General features: G+C 63.6%; 1 protein-coding gene across 1 annotated transcript in view; it reads right to left on the bottom strand.

The window, feature by feature from the left end:
- LOC142360133 (ubiquitin-like modifier-activating enzyme 1) overlaps positions 1-22,646 on the bottom strand; it is a gene marked incomplete at its 5' end in the record, with an annotated part of 28,348 nt that extends 5,702 nt beyond the window's left edge. Inside the window, 14 exon segments of the mRNA XM_075412375.1 lie at positions 647-739; positions 819-907; positions 1,688-1,877; positions 3,179-3,253; positions 5,768-5,963; positions 8,456-8,520; positions 10,126-10,322; positions 13,277-13,442; positions 15,501-15,656; positions 18,162-18,178; positions 18,181-18,241; positions 19,761-19,871; positions 19,960-20,118; positions 22,455-22,646. Coding sequence (XP_075268490.1) covers positions 647-739; positions 819-907; positions 1,688-1,877; positions 3,179-3,253; positions 5,768-5,963; positions 8,456-8,520; positions 10,126-10,322; positions 13,277-13,442; positions 15,501-15,656; positions 18,162-18,178; positions 18,181-18,241; positions 19,761-19,871; positions 19,960-20,118; positions 22,455-22,646 — 1,767 coding nt within the window.
- Positions 22,647-23,028: the final 382 nt, after the last annotated feature.

Raw genomic sequence — 23,028 nt, 5'->3', positions numbered from 1 at the left:
CACAGGTGCCCCCCAGCACCCATAAGCCCCCTTAAGCCCCCCAGTAATGCCCCATAGCACCCCCCCAGCACCCACGAGACCCCCATAGCACCCATAGGACCCCCCCAGGACCCCCTATAGCACCCATAGGACCCCCCCCAGCACCCATAGGTGCCCCCCAGCACCCATAACCCCCCTTAAGACCCCCAGTAATGCCCCATAGCACCCCCCCAGCACCCACAAGACCCCCATAGCACCCATAGGACCCCCCCCAGCACCCTCAGGACCCCCCCAGGACCCCCTATAGCATCCCTAGGACCCCCCCCCAGCACCCATAGGTGCCCCCCAGCACGCATAACCCCCCTTAAGCCCCCCCAGTAATGCCCCACAGCACCCCCCCAGCACCCACAAGACCCCCCCAGCACCCTCAGGACCCCCCCAGGACCCCCTATAGCACCCTTAGGACCCCCCCCAGCACCCATAGGTGCCCCCCAGCACCCATAACCCCCCTTAAGACCCCCAGTAATGCCCCATAGCACCCCCCCAGCACCCACAAGACCCCCATAGCACCCATAGGACCCCCCCCAGCACCCTCAGGACCCCCCCAGGACCCCCTATAGCACCCCTGGGACCCCCCCAGCACCCATGGGTGCCCCCCAGCGCCCACCTTGTGGCGGTCGGCCGGGGGGATGTCGTAGTTCTCGGCCCGCAGGTTGGAGGCGGCGACGATGAAGTCCATGTGGAAGTTGGTGTCATCGTCCTGGGTGGGTGAGGGACGGGGGCACCCATGGGTGGGGGGCACCCATGGGTGGGGGAGGGGGGGTGGGGGCGGCACCCACCTTCTCGAAGTCGATGGGGAACATGCGGAAGCCCGGCAGCTCCTCGGGGCTGGGCAGCGAGGCCTTCAGCTCCTCCAGGCGCCCGTCGTCTGGGGGGGGAGGGGCGCCCATGGGTGCCCCCCACCCATACCCCCACCCCACCAGCACCCATGGGTGCCCCCGGCCCATAGCTCCATCCACCACCACCCATGGGTGCCCCCACCCCATGCCTACCACCCTTCTCCAGAACATCTAAGCATCTACAGCACCCATGGGTAGCCCGACGCCCAACCCAACCAGCCCCACCACCCCGCCAGCACCCATGGGTGCCCCCAGCCCATAGCTCCATCCACCAGCACCCATGGGTGCTCCAACCCTGCATCTGATATGGTTCTCCAGACCACCAAAGGACCTCCAGCCCCCACAGGTGCCCCCCAATCCCCATGGTTGCCCCAACTCCCACCTCAACCACCAACCCTAGGAGCTCCCCAGCACCCATGGGTGCCCCCCACCCATACCTCCACCCCACCATCACCCATGGGTGCTCCTACCCCACACTTACCATGTTCCTCCAGACCATCTAGGTGCCTCCAATCACCATAGGTGCCCCCCAACCCCAACGGGTGCCCCCCAAACCCCCCTGGTTGCCCCAACTCCCAACCCACTCCCACCCGTAGGTGCCCCCCAGCACCCATGGGTGCCCCCCACCCATACCTCCATCCCACCACCACCCATGGGTGCTCCTACCCCACATCTGATATGGTTCTCCAGACCATCTAGGTGCCTCCAACCCCCACGGGTGCCCCCCAAACCCCCCTGGTCGCTCCAACTCTCAACCCACTCCCACCCGTAGGTGCCCCCCAGCACCCATGGGTGCCCCCCACCCGTACCGAGGGCGGCGGCGGCGCTCTGCAGCTCCTGGTCGGAGACGTGGATGCGGACGCCGGCCTTGGGGGCGAAGGGGGGGACGCGGACGTGGCGCAGGAGCTCGGCCACCGCCCCCCGCTCCCGCGAGCCCTCGATGCCGTAGCTCTGGGCGAAGAGGTTGGCGGCCGCCATCACGTAGTCCAGGTGGAGGGGCTGCGGGTGGGGGGCACCCATGGGTGTCGGGGGGGCATCCATGGGTGGAGGGGGTGGGGGGAGGGGGAAGGTGGGGGAGGGACGGCACCCGGAGGAGATGGAGGGCTCCCACGGGGGATGGAAGGGTGATGGAGGGGGATGGACGGCACCCAAGGGTGGGGAGATGGCACCCTAGGGTCATGGGATGGCACCCAAAGGTCATGTGACAGCAACCAAGGGTCATGAGATAGCACCCAAAGATCATCAATGGCACCCAAGGGTCATGGGATGGCACCCAAAGGTGGAGGATGGCACCCAAGGGTCATGTGATAGCACCCGAGGGTCATGGGATGGCACCCAAAGGTCATGTGACAGCAGCCAAGGGTCATGAGATAGCACCCAAAGATCATCAATGGCACCCAAGGGTCATGGGATGGCACCCAAAGGTGGAGGATGGCACCCAAGGGGATCAAGGGCACCGAAGGGGGATGGATGGCACCCAAGGGTCATGGGCCAATGGCACTCAAGGGTGAAGCCCACCACCCAATGATGACCAACGGCAACCAATGATGACCAACGGCACCCAAGGGTGACGCCCACCACCCAACGATGACCAACGGCACCCAACGACGACCGATGGCACCCAAGGGCGACGCCCACCACCCAACGATGACCAATAGCACCCAATGATGACCAATGGCACCCAAGGGTGACGCCCACCACCCAACGATGACCGATGGCACCCAAGGGTGACGCCCACCACCCAACGATGACCAGCGGCACCCAAGGGTGATGCCCACCACCCAACGATGACCGATGGCACCCAAGGGTGACGCCCACCACCCAACGATGACCGATGGCACCCAAGGGCGACGCCCACCACCCAACGATGACCAATGGCACCCAACGATGACCAACGGCACCCAACGATGATGCCCACCACCCAACGATGACCGATGGCACCCAAGGGTGACGCCCACCACCCAACGATGACCGATGGCACCCAAGGGCGACGCCCACCACCCAACGATGACCAATGGCACCCAACGATGACCAACGGCACCCAACGATGATGCCCACCACCCAACGATGACCGATGGCACCCAAGGGCGACGCCCACCACCCAACGATGACTGATGGCACCCAAGGGCGACGCCCACCACCCAACGATGACCAATGGCACCCAACGATGACCAACGGCACCCAACGATGATGCCCACCACCCAACGATGACCAATGGCACCCAAGGGCGACGCCCACCACCCAACGATGACCGATGGCGCCCAAGGGCGCCCCCCGCAGGCCGCCCCGGCCCCACTCACGTTGTCGGGGTCGAAGACGAGGGGGTGGGGGCAGCGCTTGGGCCCCGACCAGAAGAGGGTCCCCGAGTTCGTCTTCTGCGGGGGGGGGGGCGGTAATTAGCGGGGGAGGCGCTAACGAGCACTGCTCATGGTAATTAGTGGGCGGGGGGGTAATTAGGGGGTGGGAAGGGTTAATGGGGGTAATTAACGGGGCAATTAAGGGGTGGAGGGGGTTCACCAGGCAATTTGGGGTTAATGAAGATAATTAATGATAAAGGGAAGTAATTAAGAAGCAATTAAGGCTTGAGAAGAGCAATTAACAATCAGTTGGGGCAAGGGGCAATTAACGATTAATGAAGGCAATTAAATGGCAGTCATGGAGTCACGGGTGGAATTAAAGAGCAATTAAAAATTAATAAGGGCAACAAATAATCAAAAGAATTAACAAATAATTAAGGAGCTAAAAAGTCAATTAAGTATTAATTAGAGCAATTAGGGATTAATGGAGTAAATAAGGACAAAGTAGAGGATAATGAGCACAATTAAGGAGCAATTAGGGCTTAATAATTATCACTATGCTGTAATTAGCCCATAAAAACACCAATTAACACAGCCATTAAAGATTACTAGTGTAATTAAGCAGTAATTAGAGATTAATATAACAATTAAGCAGCACTTATAAACTAATAACAGCAATTAATATTTAACGAAAACAATTAAGAAGCAATTAAGGATTCACAAGGACAATTCATACACCCATGATTTGTTAATGAGGCTAATTAAGGATTAATGAGAACAATTAGGAGAAAAACAATGAGGTAATTAATGGGGGTGCAAAAGGGTTGACAGGGCAATTAGCAGGGTAATTAGGTCTTACGAAGTAATTAAGAATTTAAGGCTACTTTATAATGACTGGAGAACAGATTAATGGGATTAATTAGCACATTTAAGCATTAATGAGGACAACTGGATGCACAAGAAGGGGTTAATGAGGCAATTAGGTGGTGGAAAAGTTTTAATAGGGTATTTAATTAAGGCTAATTAGGAGTTAAGGAGCAATCAGGAAGAAGAAAGGCGGTGGAGGTTAACGGGGCTGTTAAGAGAAGGGGATAATTAAAGGAGCAGGAAAAGATTAATTAGTAGGTAATTAGCAGTGATTGGGACAATGAGGGGTTTAAAGGTAATGAAGGGTTAATTAGGAGTAAGGGAAGCTACTGGGGATAATTAGGAGAATAATTAGAAAGATAATTAAGTATTATTAATGCTAATTAGAAGTTAATTACCAGGCAAATAATTAGCAGTAATTAGAAGACTAATTAAGGGTAATTAGGGGTGAGCGGGGTGATTACGTGTAATTAGGAAGGTAATTAGTGGTCATTAAGGAACCCCAATGGACCCGGGGGCCCGATCCTCCCCACAGGGCCCAGCCCACCCCCAAGGGTCCCCCCCACCCAAAGGGGCCCGATCCACCCCATAGGGCCCGATCCACCCCATGGGTCCCCCCCACCCCATGGGTCCCCCCCACCCCATAGGGCCCGATCCACCCCCAAGGGTCCCCCCCCACCCAAAGGGGCCCGATCCTCCCCAAGGGGCCCGATCCACCCCATGGGTCCCCCCCACCCAAAGGAGCCCGATCCACCCCATGGGTCCCCCCCACCCCATGGGTCCCCCCCACCCCATAGGGCCCAATCCACCCCATAGGGCCCGATCCACCCCCATGGGTCCCAATGCACCCTGACCCCTTCCAATGGGCCCGATCCACCCCTATGGGTCCCCCCCCACCCAAAGGGGCCCGATCCACCCCAACTCCTTACAATGGGCCCGATCCACCCCTATGGGTCCCCCTGTGCCCAAAGGGGCCCGATCCACCCCTATGGGACCCCCCCCAACCTGAGAGGGCCCGATCCACCCCATAGGGCCCGATCCACCCCATAGGGCCCGATCCACCCCGACCCCTCGCAAAGGGCCCGATCCACCCCATAGGGCCCGATCCACCCCCATGGGTCCCCCTGTGCCCAAAGGGGCCCGATCCATCCCTATGGGACCCCCCCCCCCAACCTGAAAGGGCCCGATCCACCCCATAGGGCCCGATCCACCCCTATGGGACCCCCCCCCAACCTGAAAGGGCCCGATCCACCCCATAGGGCCCGATCCACCCCATAGGGCCTGATCCACCCCATAGGGCCCGATCCTCCCCATAGGGCCCGATCCACCCCCATGGGTCCCCCTGTGCCCAAAGGGGCCCGATCCACCCCTATGGGACCCCCCCCCAACCTGAAAGGGCCCGATCCACCCCATAGGGCCCGATCCACCCCCGTGGGTCCCCCCCCACCCAAAGGGGCCTGATCCACCCCATGGGTCCCCCCCACCCAAAGGGGCCCGATCCACCCCATAGGGCCCAATCCATCCCATAGGGCCTGATCCACCCCATGGGTCCCCCCCACCCAAAGGGGCCCGATCCACCCCCATGGGTCCCAATGCACCCCGACCCCTTGCAATGGGCCCGATCCTCCCCATAGGGCCCGATCCACCCCTAACTGGTTCCCCCCCCCCGAAGGGCCCCAGCCCACCCCCGGGTCCCCCCCCGACCCGACGGCGCCCCCTGCTGACCTGGCCGGGCGGGAAGTTGTGCAGCAGCTGGCGGATGTTGTTGCTGTACTGGCGGTGCCAGTGGCGGCAGGCCCAGGCGACGCAGTCGGCCCAGCCCCGCGGGCGCTCGCTGACCAGGCTGCGCTGCACCGCCTCCAGCACCTCCAGCGGCTGCGTGCCCGCCAGGCGCAGGGTGCGCTCCAGGAACCGCGGGTCCCTGCGGGGGGACGGCACGGGGAGGGGGTCATGGGGGGCGGGGAGGGGGGCCAAGGCGGGGAGGTGCAGGGGTGCGAGGCAAGGGGGGTGCAGGATGGGTGCCGTGGGGGGTGGGGGCAAGGTAGGGGGGGGGCAGGATGGGTGCCATGGGGGGTGGGGGCAAGGTAGGGGGGGGCAGGATGGGTGCCGTGGGGGGTGGGGGCAAGGTAGGGGGGCGCAGGATGGGTGCCGTGGGGGGTGGGGGCAAGGTACGGGGGTGCAGGATGGGTGCGAGGCAAGGGGGGTGCAGGATGGGTGCCATGGGGGGTGGGGGCAAGGTAGGGGGGGGCAGGATGGGTGCCATGGGGGTGGGGGCAAGGTAGGGGGGTGCAGGATGGGTGCCGTGGGGGGTGGGGGCAAGGTAGGGGGGTGCAGGATGGGTGCCATGGGGGTGGGGGCAAGGTAGGGGGGTGCAGGATGGGTGCCGTGGGGGGTGGGGGCAAGGTAGGGGGGGGCAGGATGGGTGCCGTGGGGGGTGGGGGCAAGGTACGGGGGTGCAGGATGGGTGCCATGGGGGGTGGGGGCAAGGTACGCGGGTGCAGGATGGGTGCGAGGCAAGGGGGGTGCAGGATGGGTGCCATGGGGGGTGGGGGCAAGGTAGGGGGGTGCAGGGGGGCAGGATGGGTGCCATGGGGGGTGGGGGCAAGGTAGGGGGGTGCAGGATGGGTGCCGTGGGGGGTGGGGGCAACGTAGGGGGGTGCAGGATGGGTGCCATGGGGGGTGGGGGCAAGGTAGGGGGGTGCAGGATGGGTGCGAGGCAAGGGGGGTGCAGGATGGGTGCCATGGGGGGTGGGGGCAAGGTAGTGGGGTGCAGGATGGGTGCCATGGGGGGTGGGGGCAAGGTAGGGGGGTGCAGGGGGGCAGGATGGGTGCCATGGGGGTGGGGGCAAGGTAGGGGGGTGCAGGGGTGCAGGATGGGTGCCATGGGGGGTGGGGGCAAGGTAGGGGGGTGCAGGATGGGTGCCGTGGGGGGTGGGGGGCAAGGTAGGGAGGTGCAGGATGGGTGCCATGGGGGGTGGGGGCAAGGTAGGGAGGTGCAGGATGGGTGCCATGGGGGGTGGGGGCAAGGTAGGGGGGTGCAGGATGGGTGCCAATGGGGGGTGGGGGCAAGGTAGGGGGGTGCAGGATGGGTGCCGTGGGGGGTGGGGGCAAGGTAGGGGGGTGCAGGATGGGTGCCGTGGGGGGTGGGGGCAAGGTAGGGGGGGGCAGGATGGGTGCCGTGGGGGGTGGGGGCAAGGTACGGGGGTGCAGGATGGGTGCCATGGGGGGTGGGGGCAAGGTACGCGGGTGCAGGATGGGTGCGAGGCAAGGGGGGGTGCAGGATGGGTGCCATGGGGGGTGGGGGCAAGGTAGGGGGGTGCAGGGGGGCAGGATGGGTGCCATGGGGGGTGGGGGCAAGGTAGGGGGGTGCAGGATGGGTGCCGTGGGGGGTGGGGGCAACGTAGGGGGGTGCAGGATGGGTGCCATGGGGGGTGGGGGCAAGGTAGGGGGGTGCAGGATGGGTGCGAGGCAAGGGGGGTGCAGGATGGGTGCCATGGGGGGTGGGGGCAAGGTAGTGGGGTGCAGGATGGGTGCCATGGGGGGTGGGGGCAAGGTAGGGGGGTGCAGGGGGGCAGGATGGGTGCCATGGGGGTGGGGGCAAGGTAGGGGGGTGCAGGGGTGCAGGATGGGTGCCATGGGGGGTGGGGGGCAAGGTAGGGGGGTGCAGGATGGGTGCCATGGGGGGTGGGGGCAAGGTAGGGAGGTGCAGGATGGGTGCCATGGGGGGGTGGGGGCAAGGTAGGGGGGTGCAGGGGGGCAGGATGGGTGCAACACAGGGTGGGTGCCATGCAGGGGGGGTGCAGGGGTGCAATGGAAGGAGGGTGCAGGATGGGTGCCATGGGGGGGTGGGGGCAAGGTAGGGGGGGGCAGGATGGGTGCCATGGGGGGTGGGGGCAAGGTAGGGGGGGTGCAGGATGGGTGCCATGGGGGGTGGGGGCAAGGTAGGGGGGTGCAGGATGGGTGCCATGAGGGGTGGGGGCAAGCTAGGGGGGTGCAGGATGGGTGCCACAGGGGGTGGGGGCAAGGTAGGGGGGGGCAGGGGGGCAGGATGGGTGCAACACAGGGTGGGTGCCATGCAGGGGGGGTGCAGGATGGGTGCTATGGGGGGGTGGGTGTTGTGCTGGGGGGACATCGGGGTGCTATGGGGGGTGGGTGCCATGGGGGGGGACCCATGGGTGCCATGGGGGGTGGGTGCTATGGTGGGGGGTCTTATGGGTGCTATGGGGGGTAGGTGCTATGGGGGGGGGATGTATGGGTGCCAAGGGGGGGTGGGTGCCATGCTGGGGGGTCTTACGGGTGCTATAGGGGGTGGGTGCTATGGGGGGGGACGTCGGGGTGCTATGGGGGGGTGGGCGCAAGGCACGGGGGGGGGCGATGCGAGGGGTTGGGGTGCCCCCCTCCCCCGACACCCACGTCAGGTACTGGTTGACGTTCTCCGCCGGCTGCTTGAAGAGACCCTCGAACTCGTCCCGCGCCCACTGCGGGGGAGGGGCCGTCAGCGGGGGGACCCCGGCCACCGGCACCCCCCCAGGGACCCGGGACCCCTACAGAGGGGACCCAGGACCCCAGAATCCCCTATAGAAGGGCCCTAGGCCCCCAGGACCCCCTATAGAAGCCACCCAGGCACCCATAACCCCCTATAGAAGGGACTTACGTACCCAGGACCCCCTATAGAGGGTACTTAAGCACCCATAACCCCCTATAGAAGGGACTTACATGCCCAGGACCCCCTCTAGAAGCCACCCAGGAGCTCAGGACCCCCTATAGAAGGTACTTAGGCCCCCAGGACCCCCTATAGAAGACACTTAGGCCCCCAGGACCCCCTATAGAAGGGCTCCAGGCACCCAGAACCCCCTCTAGAAGCCACCCAGGAGCCCAAGACCCCCTGTAGAAGGTACTTGGGTGCCCAGGACCCCCTATAGAAGGGACTTACGTACCCAGGACCCCCTATAGAAGACACTTAGGCCCCCAGGACCCCCTATAGAAGGCCTCCAGGCACCCAGAACCCCCTCTAGAAGGCACCCAGGAGCCCAAGACCCCCTGTAGAAGGTACTTGGGTGCCCAGGACCCCCTATAGAAGGGACTTACGTACCCAGGACCCCCTATAGAGGGTACTTAAGCACCCATAACCCCCTACAGAAGGGACTTACATGCCCAGGACCCCCTCTAGAAGCCACCCAGGAGCTCAGGACCCCCTATAGAAGATACTTAGGCCCCCAGGGCCCCCTATAGAAGACACTTAGGCCCCCAGGACCCCCTATAGAAGGGCTCCAGGCACCCAGAACCCCCTCTAGAAGGCACCCAGGAGTCCAAGACCCCCTGTAGAAGGTACTTGGGTGCCCAGGACCCCCTATAGAAGGGACTTACGTACCCAGGACCCCCTATAGAGGGTACTTAAGCACCCATAACCCCCTATAGAAGGGACTTACGTACCCAGGACCCCCTATAGAAGGGACTTACGTACCCAGGACCCCCTATAGAAGACACTTAGGCCCCCAGGACCCCCTATAGAAGGCCTCCAGGCACCCAGAACCCCCTCTAGAAGCCACCCAGGAGCCCAAGACCCCCTGTAGAAGGTACTTGGGTGCCCAGGACCCCCTATAGAAGGGACTTACGTACCCAGGACCCCCTATAGAAGACACTTAGGCCCCCAGGACCCCCTATAGAAGGCCTCCAGGCACCCAGAACCCCCTCTAGAAGGCACCCAGGAGCCCAAGACCCCCTGTAGAAGGTACTTGGGTGCCCAGGACCCCCTATAGAAGGGACTTACGTACCCAGGACCCCCTATAGAGGGTACTTAAGCACCCATAACCCCCTACAGAAGGGACTTACATGCCCAGGACCCCCTCTAGAAGCCACCCAGGAGCTCAGGACCCCCTATAGAAGATACTTAGGCCCCCAGGGCCCCCTATAGAAGACACTTAGGCCCCCAGGACCCCCTATAGAAGGGCTCCAGGCACCCAGAACCCCCTCTAGGAGGTCCCCAGGAGCCCAGGCCCCCCCGGAGCAGCCACCCAGGCGCCACCCCCACCCCAAAGCCCCCCCTATAGCCGTCCCCTATAGCGGGGCGGCCCCCCCAGCACCTGCAGGGTGTGCTCGATGGCGTTGGGGAAGTTCTTGAGGGTGCAGATGGGGATGGCCTTCTCGGGGGGGTCCTGGCTGGAGCTGTAGGACTCGCTCAGGAAGGGGATCACCACCTGCACGTTGCCCTTCGTCCCCAGCGTCCCCGACTCCAGCAGCGGCTTCCGGTAGTAGACGCAGCGCCGGTCCATATAGAGCCCTATAGGTACCGGGCGAAAGGGGGTGGCTATAGGGGGGGGGGGAGCCCCGGGGGGGAAGGGTTTGGGGCTGGCTGAGGGGGGAGGGGAGATCTGGGGGGGGGTTGGGTCAACTCTGGGGTCCCTGCGGCGTGGTGGAGGGCCCTATAGAATGCCTAAAGGGCCCTATAGCACAGCTGGAGGGTCCTATAGAACGCCTAAAGGGCCCTACAGCACAGCTGGAGGGCCCTATAGAACACCTGAGGGCCCTATAGAACAGCTGGAGGGCCCTATAGGACACCTGAGGGCCCTATAGCACAGCTGGAGGGCCCTATAGAACGCCTGAGGGCCCTATAGCACAGCTGAAGGGTCCTATAGGACACCTGAGGGCCCTATAGCACAGCTGAAGAGTCCTATAGGACACCTGAGGGCCCTATAGCACAGCTGGAGGGCCCTATAGAACACCTAAAGGGCTCTATAGCACAGCTGGAGGGCCCTATGGAACGCCTAAAGGGCCCTATAGCACAGCTGGAGGGCCCTATAGGACACCTGAGGACCCTATAGCACAGCTGGAGGGCCCTATAGAACGCCTAAAGGGCCCTATAGCACAGCTGGAGGGCCCTATAGAACACCTGAAGATCCCTATAGCACTCCTGAGAATCCTATAGGACACCTGAGGGCCCCTATAGGACCCCTGAAGGGCTCTACAGTACTCCTGAGAACCCTATAGCACAGCTGGAGGGCCCTATAGAACACCTGAGGGTCCTATAGCACAGCTGAAGGGCCCTATAGAACACCTGAGGGCCCTATAGCACAGCTGGAGGGCCCTATAGAACACCTGAGGGCCCTATAGAACAGCTGGAGGGCCCTATAGAACACCTGAGGGCCCTATAGCACAGCTGAAGGGCCCTATAGGACACCTGAGGGCCCTATAGCACAGCTGGAGGGCCCTATAGAACACCTGAGGGCCCTATAGAACAGTTGGAGGGCCCTATAGAACACCTGAGGGCCCTATAGCACAGCTGAAGGGCCCTATAGGACACCTGAGGGCCCTATAGCACAGCTGGAGGGCCCTATAGAACACCTGAGGGCCCTATAGAACAGTTGGAGGGCCCTATAGAACACCTGAGGGCCCTATAGCACAGCTGAAGGGCCCTATAGGACACCTGAGGGCCCTATAGGACACCTGAGGGCCCCTATAGCACCGCTGGAGGGCCCTATAGAACACCTGAGGGCCCTATAGGACACCTGAGGGCCCTATAGCACAGCTGAAGGGCCCTATAGGACACCTGAGGACCCTATAGGACACCTGAGGGCCCTATAGCACCGCTGGAGGGCCCTATAGAACACCTGAGGGCCCTATAGGACACCTGAGGGCCCTATAGCACAGCTGGAGGGCCCTATAGAACACCTGAGGGCCCTATAGGACACCTGAGGGCCCTGGGAGCCCCCATAGCACCCCTGGGAGCCCCTATTATAGCATTGATAAACTCCCCCAACCCCCCCCCAAGTAAACCAAAACACCCCTGTAGCCCCCCAAACCCCTCTGAGCACCCAAAGGATGCCCTATAGCACCCAAAGGATGCCCTATAGCACCCAAATGACCCCCTCCCAGCACCCTAAAGACCCCGACAGCACCCAAAAAACACCAGAGCACCCAAAAAAGCACCCAGAGCACCCAAAAATCATCCCACACCGCCCTTAAGACCCCCTGGAGCACCCCAAAACCCCCCTGGAGCACCCAAATGATGGCCTGGAGCACCCCAAGAACCTCCCCCAGCCCCTGATGACCACCCCCAGCACCCTGAGGACCCCCGACAGCACCCCAAAACCCCTCTGAGCACCCATAAAAGCACCCAGAGCACCCCAAGAACATTCCACACCGCCCTTAAGACCCCCTGGAGCACCCCAAAACCCCCCCGGAGCACCCAAATGATGGCCTGGAGCACCCCAAGAACCTCCTCCAGCCCCCCGACGACCACCCCCAGCACCCCGAGGACCCCCGACAGCACCCCAAAACCCCTCTGAGCACCCATAAAAGCACCCAGAGCACCCCAAGAACATCCCACACCGCCCTTAAGACCACCTGGAGCACCCCAAAACCCCCTGGAGCACCCAAATGATGGCCTGGAGCACCCCAAGAACCTCCCCCAGCCCACCAAGGATGCCCCCCAGCACCCCGAGGACCCCTGACAGCACCCCAAAACCCCTCTGAGCACCCATAAAAGCACCCAGAGCACCCCAAGGACATCCCACACCGCCCTTAAGAACCCCTGGAGCACCCCAAAACCCCCCTGGAGCACCCAAATGATGGCCTGGAGCACCCCAAGAACCTCCCCCAGCCCCCCGAGGATGCCCCCCAGCACCCTGAGGACCCCCGACAGCACCCCAAAACCCCTCTGAGCACCCAAAAAAGCACCCAGAGCACCCAAGAACAGCCCACACCGCCCTTAAGACCCCTGGAGCACCCCAAAACCCCCCCGGAGCACCCAAATGATGGCCTGGAGCACCCCAAGAACCTCCTCCAGCCCCCCGACGACCACCCCCAGCACCCCGAGGACCCCCGACAGCACCCCAAAACCCCTCTGAGCACCCATAAAAGCACCCAGAGCACCCCAAGAACATCCCACACTGCCCTTAAGACCCCCTGGAGCACCCCAAAACCCCCCTGGAGCACCCAAATGATGGCCTGGAGCACCCCAAGAACCTCCACCAGCCCCCCAACGACCACCCCCAGCACCCCGAGGACCCCCGACAGCACCCCAAAACCCCTCTGAGCACCCATAAAAGCACCCAGAGCACCCCAAGAACATCCCACACTGCCCTTAAGACCCCCTGGAGCACCCCAAAACCCCCCTGGAGCACCCAAATGATGGCCTGGAGCACCCCAAGAACCTCCCCCAGCCCCCTGATGACCACCCCCAGCACCCCGAGGACCCCCCCCGGCCCCCCGAGGCCACCCATGGGTGCTCCTCACGGGCGTCGACGTTGTCCAGGGCGTTGGCGACGCCGTCGAGGGCCTCGAAGAAGTCGTCGTCGTAGACGCGCTCGGTGTCGGGGCCGACGCGGTCGGTGCGGCTGCTCACCCGCAGCGCCGGGTTCATCTCCCGCACCGCCGCCGCCGCCCGCTCCGACTTCAGCTTCTGCGGGGCGGAGCCACGGCCGTCACGGCCCCGCCCCCTACGGACACACCCCCTTAAGCCCCACCCTTCTCCGCTCATCCAATCCAACACAGCGTCAAGGCAACCGTTGGTGTTGGCCAAGTCAACGGTGTTGATGGCGGTTCCCTCCCACAGGCTCCGCCCCCTTGGGCTCCACCCACTCACCCTCTATACCACAGACTCCTCCCCTTAAGCCCCACCCCATACGGACACGCCCCCTTAAGCCCCGCCCCCCTCACCCAATCCGACACAGCATCAAGGCAACTTGACCATTGGCATTGGCCAGCTCAATGGTGGCATCTTGACGGCCGTTCCCTTCCACAGGCTCCGCCCCCTTACACTCCACCCACTCACCCTCCATCCCACAGACTCCTCCTCTTAAGCTCCGCCCCTTCTGGACACACCCCCTTAAGCCCCACCCTTCTCCGCTCATCCAATCCAACACAGCGTCAAGGCAACCGTTGGTGTTGGCCAAGTCAACGGTGTTGATGGCGGTTCCCTCCCACAGGCTCCGCCCCCTTGGACTCCACCCACTCACCTTCCATCCCACAGACTCCTCCTTTTAAGCTCCGCCCCTTCTGGACACGCCCCCGTAAGCCCCGCCCCCCCCCCCTCGCCCAATCCAACACAGCATCAAGGCAACTTGACCATTGGCATTGGCCAGCTCAATGGTGGCATCTTGATGGCCGTTCCCTCCCACAGGCTCCGCCCCCTTACACTCCACCCACTCACCCTCCATCCCACAGACTCCTCCTCTTAAGCTCCGCCCCTTCTGGACACACCCCCTTAAGCCCCACCCTTCTCCGCTCATCCAATCCAACACAGCGTCAAGGCAACCGCTGGTGTTGGCCAAGTCAACGGTGTTGATGGCGGTTCCCTCCCACAGGCTCCGCCCCCTTGGACTCCACCCACTCACCCTCTATACCACAGACTCCTCCCCTTAAGCCCCACCCCATACGGACACGCCCCCTTAAGCCCCACCCCTTCCCCCCTCACCCAATCCAACACAACCTCAAGGCAACTTCACCGTTGACGTTGCCCAACTCAATGACAACGTCTGGATGGTGGGGCGTTCCGCCCCTGACTCCACCCCCAAGACCCCGCCCACTCGCCCGTCACCCCACAGGCTCCTCCCCCTTTAGCCACACCCATTTAGGCCCCTCCCACCTTACGTCCCACCTCCAGACCACTTGACCATTGGCCTCGGCCAATTCAACGTTGACCAACTCTACGGCAGCCTCACCCCATAGACTCCACCCCTTGAAACCCCGCCCCCTGAGGCTCCACCCACTCACCCTCCACCCCACAGGCTCCTCCCCCTTTAGCCACACCCTTTTAGGCCCCTCCCACCTCCAGACCACTTCACCATTGGCCTTGGACAACTCAACGTTGACCAACCCTACGGCAGCTTCTGCCCTGCAGACTCCACCCCTTGAAACCCCGCCCCTTCAGGCTCCACCCACTCACCCTCCACCCCGCAGGCCCCTCCCCTTTAGCCACACCCATTTAGGCCCCTCCCACCTTGTGCGCCCTCCCCAGACCACTTGACCACTGATGCTGGCGAACCCAACGTTGACCAACCCTCCACCAGATTCGCCTCGTAGGCTCCACCCCTTGAAACCCCGCCCCTTCAGGCTCCACCCACTCACCCTCCACCCCACAGGCCCCTCCCCTTTAGCCACACCCATTTAGGCCCCTCCCACCTCCAGACCACTTCACCATTGGCCTTGGACAACTCAACGTTGACCAACCCTACGGCAGCTTCTGCCCTGCAGACCCCACCCCTTGAAACCCCGCCCCTTCAGGCTCCACCCACTCACCCTCCACCCCGCAGGCCCCTCCCCTTTAGCCACACCCATTTTGGCCCCTCCCACTCACCACACACCAAGGCCTGGTGGTTGACTCCGCTCAACCCAACGTTGGCCAACGTTGGGCCACCACCCAACGGTGGTGCCCGCCTCCTAGACCCCGCCCCTCCAGGCTCCGCCCACTCACCCCCCGCCCCCCTAGGCCCCTCCCCCTCCGGCCCCACCCCCTCACCGTCACATCCCAGGGCCGGAAGAGGAACTGGCGGTTGAGGTTGGACTTCTCGATGGTGTCCATGTCGGTGACGGTGACGCTGCCCTCGGGGCCGCAGCCCAGGCCCACCATGGCGAAGTTCTTCAGCAGCTCGCAGCCGATGGCCCCCGCCCCCACCTGCGGGGACACGCGGGGACACGCGGGGACACGTGGGGACACGCGGGGACACGCGGGGACATGTGGAGACACTGAAGGGACACTTGGAGGACCCATGGGGATGTGTAGGGACACCCAGGGGACCTGTGGGGACCCTTGGGGACACCCAGGGACACTCAGGGGACACTTGGAGGACCCATGGAGACGTGCAGGGACACTCAGGGGACACATGGGGACATGTGGAGACACTGAAGGGACACTTGGAGGACCCATGGGGATGTGTAGGGACACCCAGGGGACCTGTGGGGACCCTTGGGGACACCCAGGGGACACTTGGAGGACCCATGGGGACGTGCAGGGACACTCAGAGGACATGTGGGGACACTTGGAGGACCCATGGGGATGTGTAGGGACACCCAGGGGACCCGTGGGGACACTTAGGGACACTCAGAGGACACTTGGAGGACCCATGGGGACGTGCAGGGACACTTGGGGACCCATGGAGACGTGTAGGGACACTCAGGAGACCACTGAGGACCCATGAGGACACTCAGGGGACACGTGGGGACACTTGGAGGACCCGTGGGGACACGCAGGGACACTCAGGAGACCATTGAGGACCCATGAGGACACTCAGGGGACACGTGGGGACACTTGGAGGACCCGTGGGGACACGCAGGGACACTCAGGAGACCATTGAGGACCCATGAGGACACTCAGGGGACACGTGGGGACGTGCAGGGACACTTGGGGACACGTGGGGACACTTAGGGACACTCAGAGGACACTTGGAGGACCCATGGGGACGTGCAGGGACACTTGGGGACACATGGGGACACTCAGAGGACACTTGGAGGACCCATGGGGACGTGTAGGGACACTCAGGAGACCACTGAGGACCCATGAGGACACTCAGAGGACACGTGGGGACACTTGGAGGACCCATGGGGACGCCTGGGGACACTCAGGAGACCATTGAGGACCCATGAGGACACTCAGGGGACACGTGGGGACACTTGGAGGACCCATGGGGACGTGCAGGGACACTCAGGAGACCACTGAGGACCTATCATGACACTCAGAGCACACGTGGGGACACTTAGAGGACCCATGGGACGTGCAGGGACACTCAGGGGACCATTGAGGACCCATGAGGACACTCAGGGGACACGTGGGGACACTTGGAGGACCCATGAGGACACTCAGGGGACACGTGGGGACACTTGGAGGACCCGTGGGGACACGCAGGGGACACTCAGGAGACCATTGAGGACCCATGAGGACACTCAGGGGACACGTGGGGACACTTGGAGGACCCGTGGGGACACGCAGGGACACTCAGGAGACCATTGAGGACCCATGAGGACACTCAGGGGACACGTGGGGACACTTGGAGGACCCATGGGGACGCCTGGGGACACTCAGGGGACCACTGAGGACCTATCATGACACTCGGAGGACACGTGGGGACACTTAGAGGACTCATGGGGACATGCAGGGACACTCAGGGGACACGTGGGGACACGCGGGGACACTTGGAGGACCCATGGGGATGTGTAGGCACACCCAGGGACCTGTGGGGACCCTTGGGGACACCCAAGGGACACTTGGAGGACCCACAGGGACGTGCAGGGACACTCAGGGGACACATGGGGACACGCGGGGACACTCAGAGGACACTTGGAGGACCCATGGGGACACTCAGGGGACATGTGGGGACACTTGGAGGACCCATGGGGACGTGCAGGGACACTCAGGAGACCACTGAGGACCCATGAGGACACTCAGGGGACACTTGGAGGACCCGTGGGGACATGCAGGGACACTCAGGAGACCATTGAGGACCCATGAGGACACTCAGGGGACACGTGGGGACACTTGGAGGACCCGTGGGGACACGCAGGGACACTCAGGAGACCACTGAGGACCCATGAGGACACTCAGGGGACACGTGGGGACACTTGGAGGACCCATGGGGACGTGCAGGGACACTCAGGGGACCCGTGGGGACACCTGGGGACACTTGAGAGACATCTGGGGACCTTCAGGAGACCCATGAAGACACTTCAGGGACACCTGGGGACACGGCCTGAGGTGGCTGTGGTGGCTTGGGGACATGTGGGTGGGCCAGGAGGTCACTTGGGGGACCCATAACTACGTGAGGGGACATTTGGGGACACGTGGGGACACTTGGGGACAGGTGGGGACCTTCAGAAGACCCATGAAGACACCTGAGGGAAACGTGGGGACGCAGCCTGAGGTGGCCGTGGTGGCCTGTGGACACGTGGGTGGGCCAGGAGGTCTCTTGGGGGACCCATAACTACGTGAGGGGACACTTGGGGACACCTGGGAACCTTCAGGAGACCCATGAAGACACTTGAGGGACATGTGGGGACACAGCCTGAGGTGGCCATGGTGGCCTGGGGACACAAGGGTGGGCCAGGAGGTCACTTGGGGGACCCATAACTACATGAGGGGACACCTGGGGATGGGTGGGGACCCTTGGGGACCCATGGGGACACTGACCACGAAGTACTTCTGGCGCCCAGCTTGGCCTGCAGCTCCGCCCCGAAGACGGCGATCTGCCCGTCGTAGCGGCTGTTGCGCTGGGGACAAAGGGACGCGTCACCCGGGCGTGGCACCGGGGACCCCAAGGCCACCCATGGGTGGCCCCGTGGGTGACGGGCACCCATGGGTGGCCTCAAGGTGGTGGTCAAGGGATGGGTTCCTCAAGGGAATGGGCGCTCGGGGGTTGCTCGACCCCATGGAGATGCCCGCACGTGGGTGGCCCCAAGGTGGCCCACCCATGGGTGTCCCAAAGGAGATGCCCACCCGTGGGTGGCTGACGGCCAAAGGGCACCCATGGGTGTCTCCAAGAAGGTGGCCAACCCATGGCTGTTCCATAGGACATGCCCACCCATGGGTGCCCTAGGACCAACACCCACCCCGAGGAGATGCCCACCCATGGGTAACCCCAAGAAGGTGGCCAACCCATGGGTGTCCTCCAGCCAACCCCCACCCATGGGTGTCCTCCAGCCAACCCCCACCCATGGGTGTCTCCAAAATGGTGCCCCAACCCATGGGTGACACCACAGCGCCCAACCCCCGGGTGCCACCAAGACCCTCCCCAACCCAGACATTCTCCACCCAACGTCGCCCACCCAGCCCACCACCCATGGGTATCCTCCAGCCAGCCCCCACCCATGGGTGTCTCCAAGATGGCGGCCAACCCATGGGTGTCCTCCAACCAACCCCCCCCCACCCATGGGTGTCCTCCAGCCAACTCCCACCCATGGGTGTCTCCAAGATGGTGGCCCAACCCATGGGTGTCCTCCAGCCAACTCCCACCCATGGGTGTCTCATCTTGGGTGATGTCAAGGCGCCCAACCCATGGGTGATGTCACCATGATGGCCAACCCACAGGTGTCCTCCAACCAACCCCCACCCGTGGGTGTCCTCCAGCCAACCAAACCCCACCCATGGGTGTCCCCAAGGTGGTGGCCAACCCATGGATGACATCAAGGTGCCCAACCCTTGCGTGATGTCAACATGATGGCCAATCTACAGCCAACCCCACTCATGGGTGTCCTCCAACCAACCCCCACCCACAGGTGTCTCCAAGGTGGCGGCCAACCCATGGGTGTCCTCCAGCCAATCCCCACCCATGGGTGACATCAACATGATGACCAACCCATGGGTGTCCTCCAACCAACCCCCACCCATGGGTGCCCTTCAACGAACCCCCACCCACGGGTGTCTCCAAGATGGTGGCCAACCCATGGGTGACATCAACATGATGACCAACCCATGGGCGTCCTCCAACCAACCCCCACCCATGGGTGTTGTCCTTCAACCAACCCCCACCCGCGGGTGTCTCCAAGATGGTGGCCAACCCACGGGTGACATCAACATGATGACCAACCCATGGGCGTCCTCCAGCCAACCCCCACCCATGGGTGTCCCCAAGGTGGTGCTCAACCCATGGGTGACATCACGGTGCCCCAACCCATGGGTGACACCACAGCACCCAACCCCCGGGTGCCACCAAGACCCTCCCCAACCCAGACGTCCTCCACCCACCGCCCACCCCCCGCCTCCGGGTGCCCCCCACCCATGGGTGCTCACCGGGCGACACTGCTCCTCGGTGAGGACCACCTCCTTGTTCTCCTCGGGGAGACACTCCAAGGCGTCGAAGTAGAGCCACTGGGTGATGGGCGTGAACTTCCCCGAGACCGCCTGCGTCACGTGGGTCCTTAGCGGGTGCCGGGTGGGGGAGGGGACACGGGTGCCGGGCGGGGGGAGGGGACACGGGTGGCCCCCGTACCTTCATGACCTCCTGCGCCGCCAAGCCCCCGATGAAGGCGTTGACGGGGGCGAGGTCGCCGGTGGCCTGGTAGGACAACTCGCGCAGCAGGTCCTCGTCAAGCTCCGCCCCCGGCGGGGCCACCTCGCGGGTCAGGGCCACCACCTCGGCCGCGTCACCCTAGGGTGTGGGGGGACACACGTGGGTTGGGGACAACAGGGAGGGTCCTTGGGGACGGCCATGGGGGGCCACCAGCGGTGGTGGGACCTGGTGGTCTTCATGGTCTTGATGTTCTCTGTGGTGGCCCCAGCGTCCCCCTTGGCCTTGGTGTCCCCAACGTCTCTGGTGGCCTTGGTGTCCCCAAGGGGTGGTGGGACCACGATGGGTGGCCATGTTGGGGTGGGACCTGGTGGCCTCCATGGCCTTGATGTCCCCCGTGGTGGCCCCAACGTCTCTGGTGGCCTTGGTGTCCCCAAGGGGTGATGGGACCACGATGGGTGGCCATGTTGGGGTGGGACCTGGTGGCCTCCATGGCCTTGATGTCCCCCGTGGTGGCCCCAACGTCTCCGGTGGCCTTGGTGTCCCCAACGTCCCCAAGGGGTGGTGGGACCATGGTGGGCGGCCATATTGGTTAAGAACCTGGTGGCCTCCATGTCACCAAGGTCCCCCATGTCTCCAAGGTCCCCAACCAGGAGAGGAGCCATCGTGGGTGGCCATATTGGGCCAGCACCTGGTGGCCTCCATGTCCCCAAGGTCCACAACAAGGGGAGGAGCCACTGTGGGCGGCCATGTTGGTCCAGAACCTGGTGGCCTCCATGTCCCAACGTCCCCAAAGAGAAGAGGAGCCATCATGGGCGGCCATGTTGGTCCAGAACCTGGTGGCCTCCATGTCCCCAAGGTCCCCATGTCCCCAAGCTCCCCAAAGAGGGGCGGGGTCATGATGGGCGGCCATGTTGGTCCAGAACCTGGTGGCCTCCATGTCCCAACGTCCCAAAGAGAGGAGGAGCCACTGTGGGCGGCCATGTTGGTCCAGAACCTGGTGGCCTCCATGTCCCCAAGGTCCCCCCTATCCCCAAGGTCCCCCCTATCCCCAAGCTCCCCAAAGAGGGGCGGGGCCATGATGGGTGGCCATGTTGGTCCAGAACCTGGTGGCCTCCATGTCCCAACGTCCCCAAAGAGAGGAGGAGCCACCATGGGCGGCCATGTTGGTCCAGAACCTGGTGGCCTCCATGTCCCCAACGTCCCCCATGGCCCCAACGTCCCCAACCAGGGGAGGAGCCATCGTGGGCGGCCATATTGGCCCAGCACCTGGTGGCCTCCATGTCCCCAAGGTCCACAACAAGGGGAGGAGCCATCGTGGGCGGCCATATTGGCCCAGAACCTGGTGGCCTCCATGTCCCCAGTGTCCCCAAAGAGGGGAGGAGCCACCATGGGCGGCCATGTTGGTCCAGAACCTGGTGGCCTCCATGTCCCCAAGGTCCCCCCTATCCCCAAGCTCCCCAAAGAAGGGCGGGGCCATGATGGGCGGCCATGTTGGCCCAGAACCTGGTGGCCTCCATGTCCCAACGTCCCCAAAGAGAGGAGGAGCCACTGTGGGCGGCCATGTTGGTCCAGAACCTGATGGCCTCCATGTCCCAACGTCCCCAAAGAGAAGAGGAGCCACCATGGGCGGCCATGTTGGTCCAGAACCTGGTGGCCTCCATGTCCCCAAGGTCCCCCATGTCCCCAAGCTCCCCAAAGAGGGGCGGGGCCATGATGGGCGGCCATGTTGGTCCAGAACCTGGTGGCCTCCATGTCCCAACGTCCCCAAAGAGAGGAGGAGCCACTGTGGGCGGCCATGTTGGTCCAGAACCTGGTGGCCTCCATGTCCCCAAGGTCCCCCCTATCCCCAAGGTCCCCCCTATCCCCAAGCTCCCCAAAGAGGGGCGGGGCCATGATGGGTGGCCATGTTGGTCCAGAACCTGGTGGCCTCCATGTCCCAACGTCCCAAAGAGAGGAGGAGCCACCATGGGCGGCCATGTTGGTCCAGAACCTGGTGGCCTCCATGTCCCCAAGGTCCCCCCTATCCCCAAGGTCCCCCCTATCCCAAGCTCCCCAAAGAGGGGCGGGGCCATGATGGGTGGCCATGTTGGTCCAGAACCTGGTGGCCTCCATGTCCCAACGTCCCCAAAGAGAGGAGGAGCCACCATGGGCGGCCATGTTGGTCCAGAACCTGGTGGCCTCCATGTCCCCAACGTCCCCCATGGCCCCAACGTCCCCAACCAGGGGAGGAGCCATCGTGGGCGGCCATATTGGGCCAGCACCTGGTGGCCTCCATGTCCCAGCATCCCCAAAGAGGGGAGGAGCCACCATGGGCGGCCATGTTGGTCCAGAACCTGGTGGCCTCCATGTCCCCAATGTCCCCAACCAGGGGTGGAGCCACCACGGGCGGCCATGTTGGCCCAGAACCTGGTGGCCTCCATGTCCCCCACCCCCCCGGCCACCCCCCGGTCCCCGAGCCCCCCCGCGGTCCCCACCTGGTGGCGCGGCCGTGGTGGGCGGCCATGTTGGCGTACGAAGCGGTGCAGGGCCTGCCAGCCCCAGTGCATCATGGGAGCTCTCTCGGCCTTCCCGAAGTCGGTGACCACCAGCTCGGGCTCCGCCAGCGCCTCCCGCAGCCGCTTCTGGGGACGCGGCAGCTCCCAGTTCCTCCCAGTTCCTCCCAGTTCCTCCCAGTATATCCCAGTGACCGCCCCAGTCCCTCCCAGGGCCCCGCGCTTCCCTCCCAAACTCCTCCCAGTAACCTCCCACCACCACCCAGTACCTCCCAGTACTCACCAATCCCACCCAATGACCTCCAGATTCCTCCCAGTCCCCTCCCAGTGCTCCCTGGTCCCGTCCCAGTACCCCCCAGTTCCCACCCAGTACCCCCCAGTTCCCACCCAGTCCCCTCCCAGTGACCCCCTCAATCCCTCCCGTTTCTTCCCAGTCACTCCCAGTTCGCTATAGTCCCCCTCCCAGTACCCCACAACGCCTCCCAACACCTCCCAGTGCCCCCAGTGCCCTCCCAGTACCTCCCAGTGCCCCCCCAGTCCCCTCCCAGTACCTCCC

This window comes from Opisthocomus hoazin, unplaced genomic scaffold, assembly GCF_030867145.1.
Source record: "Opisthocomus hoazin isolate bOpiHoa1 unplaced genomic scaffold, bOpiHoa1.hap1 HAP1_SCAFFOLD_226, whole genome shotgun sequence".
Taxonomy (NCBI): Eukaryota; Metazoa; Chordata; class Aves; order Opisthocomiformes; family Opisthocomidae; genus Opisthocomus; species Opisthocomus hoazin.
This window is presented reverse-complemented; position numbering and strand designations above follow the sequence as displayed.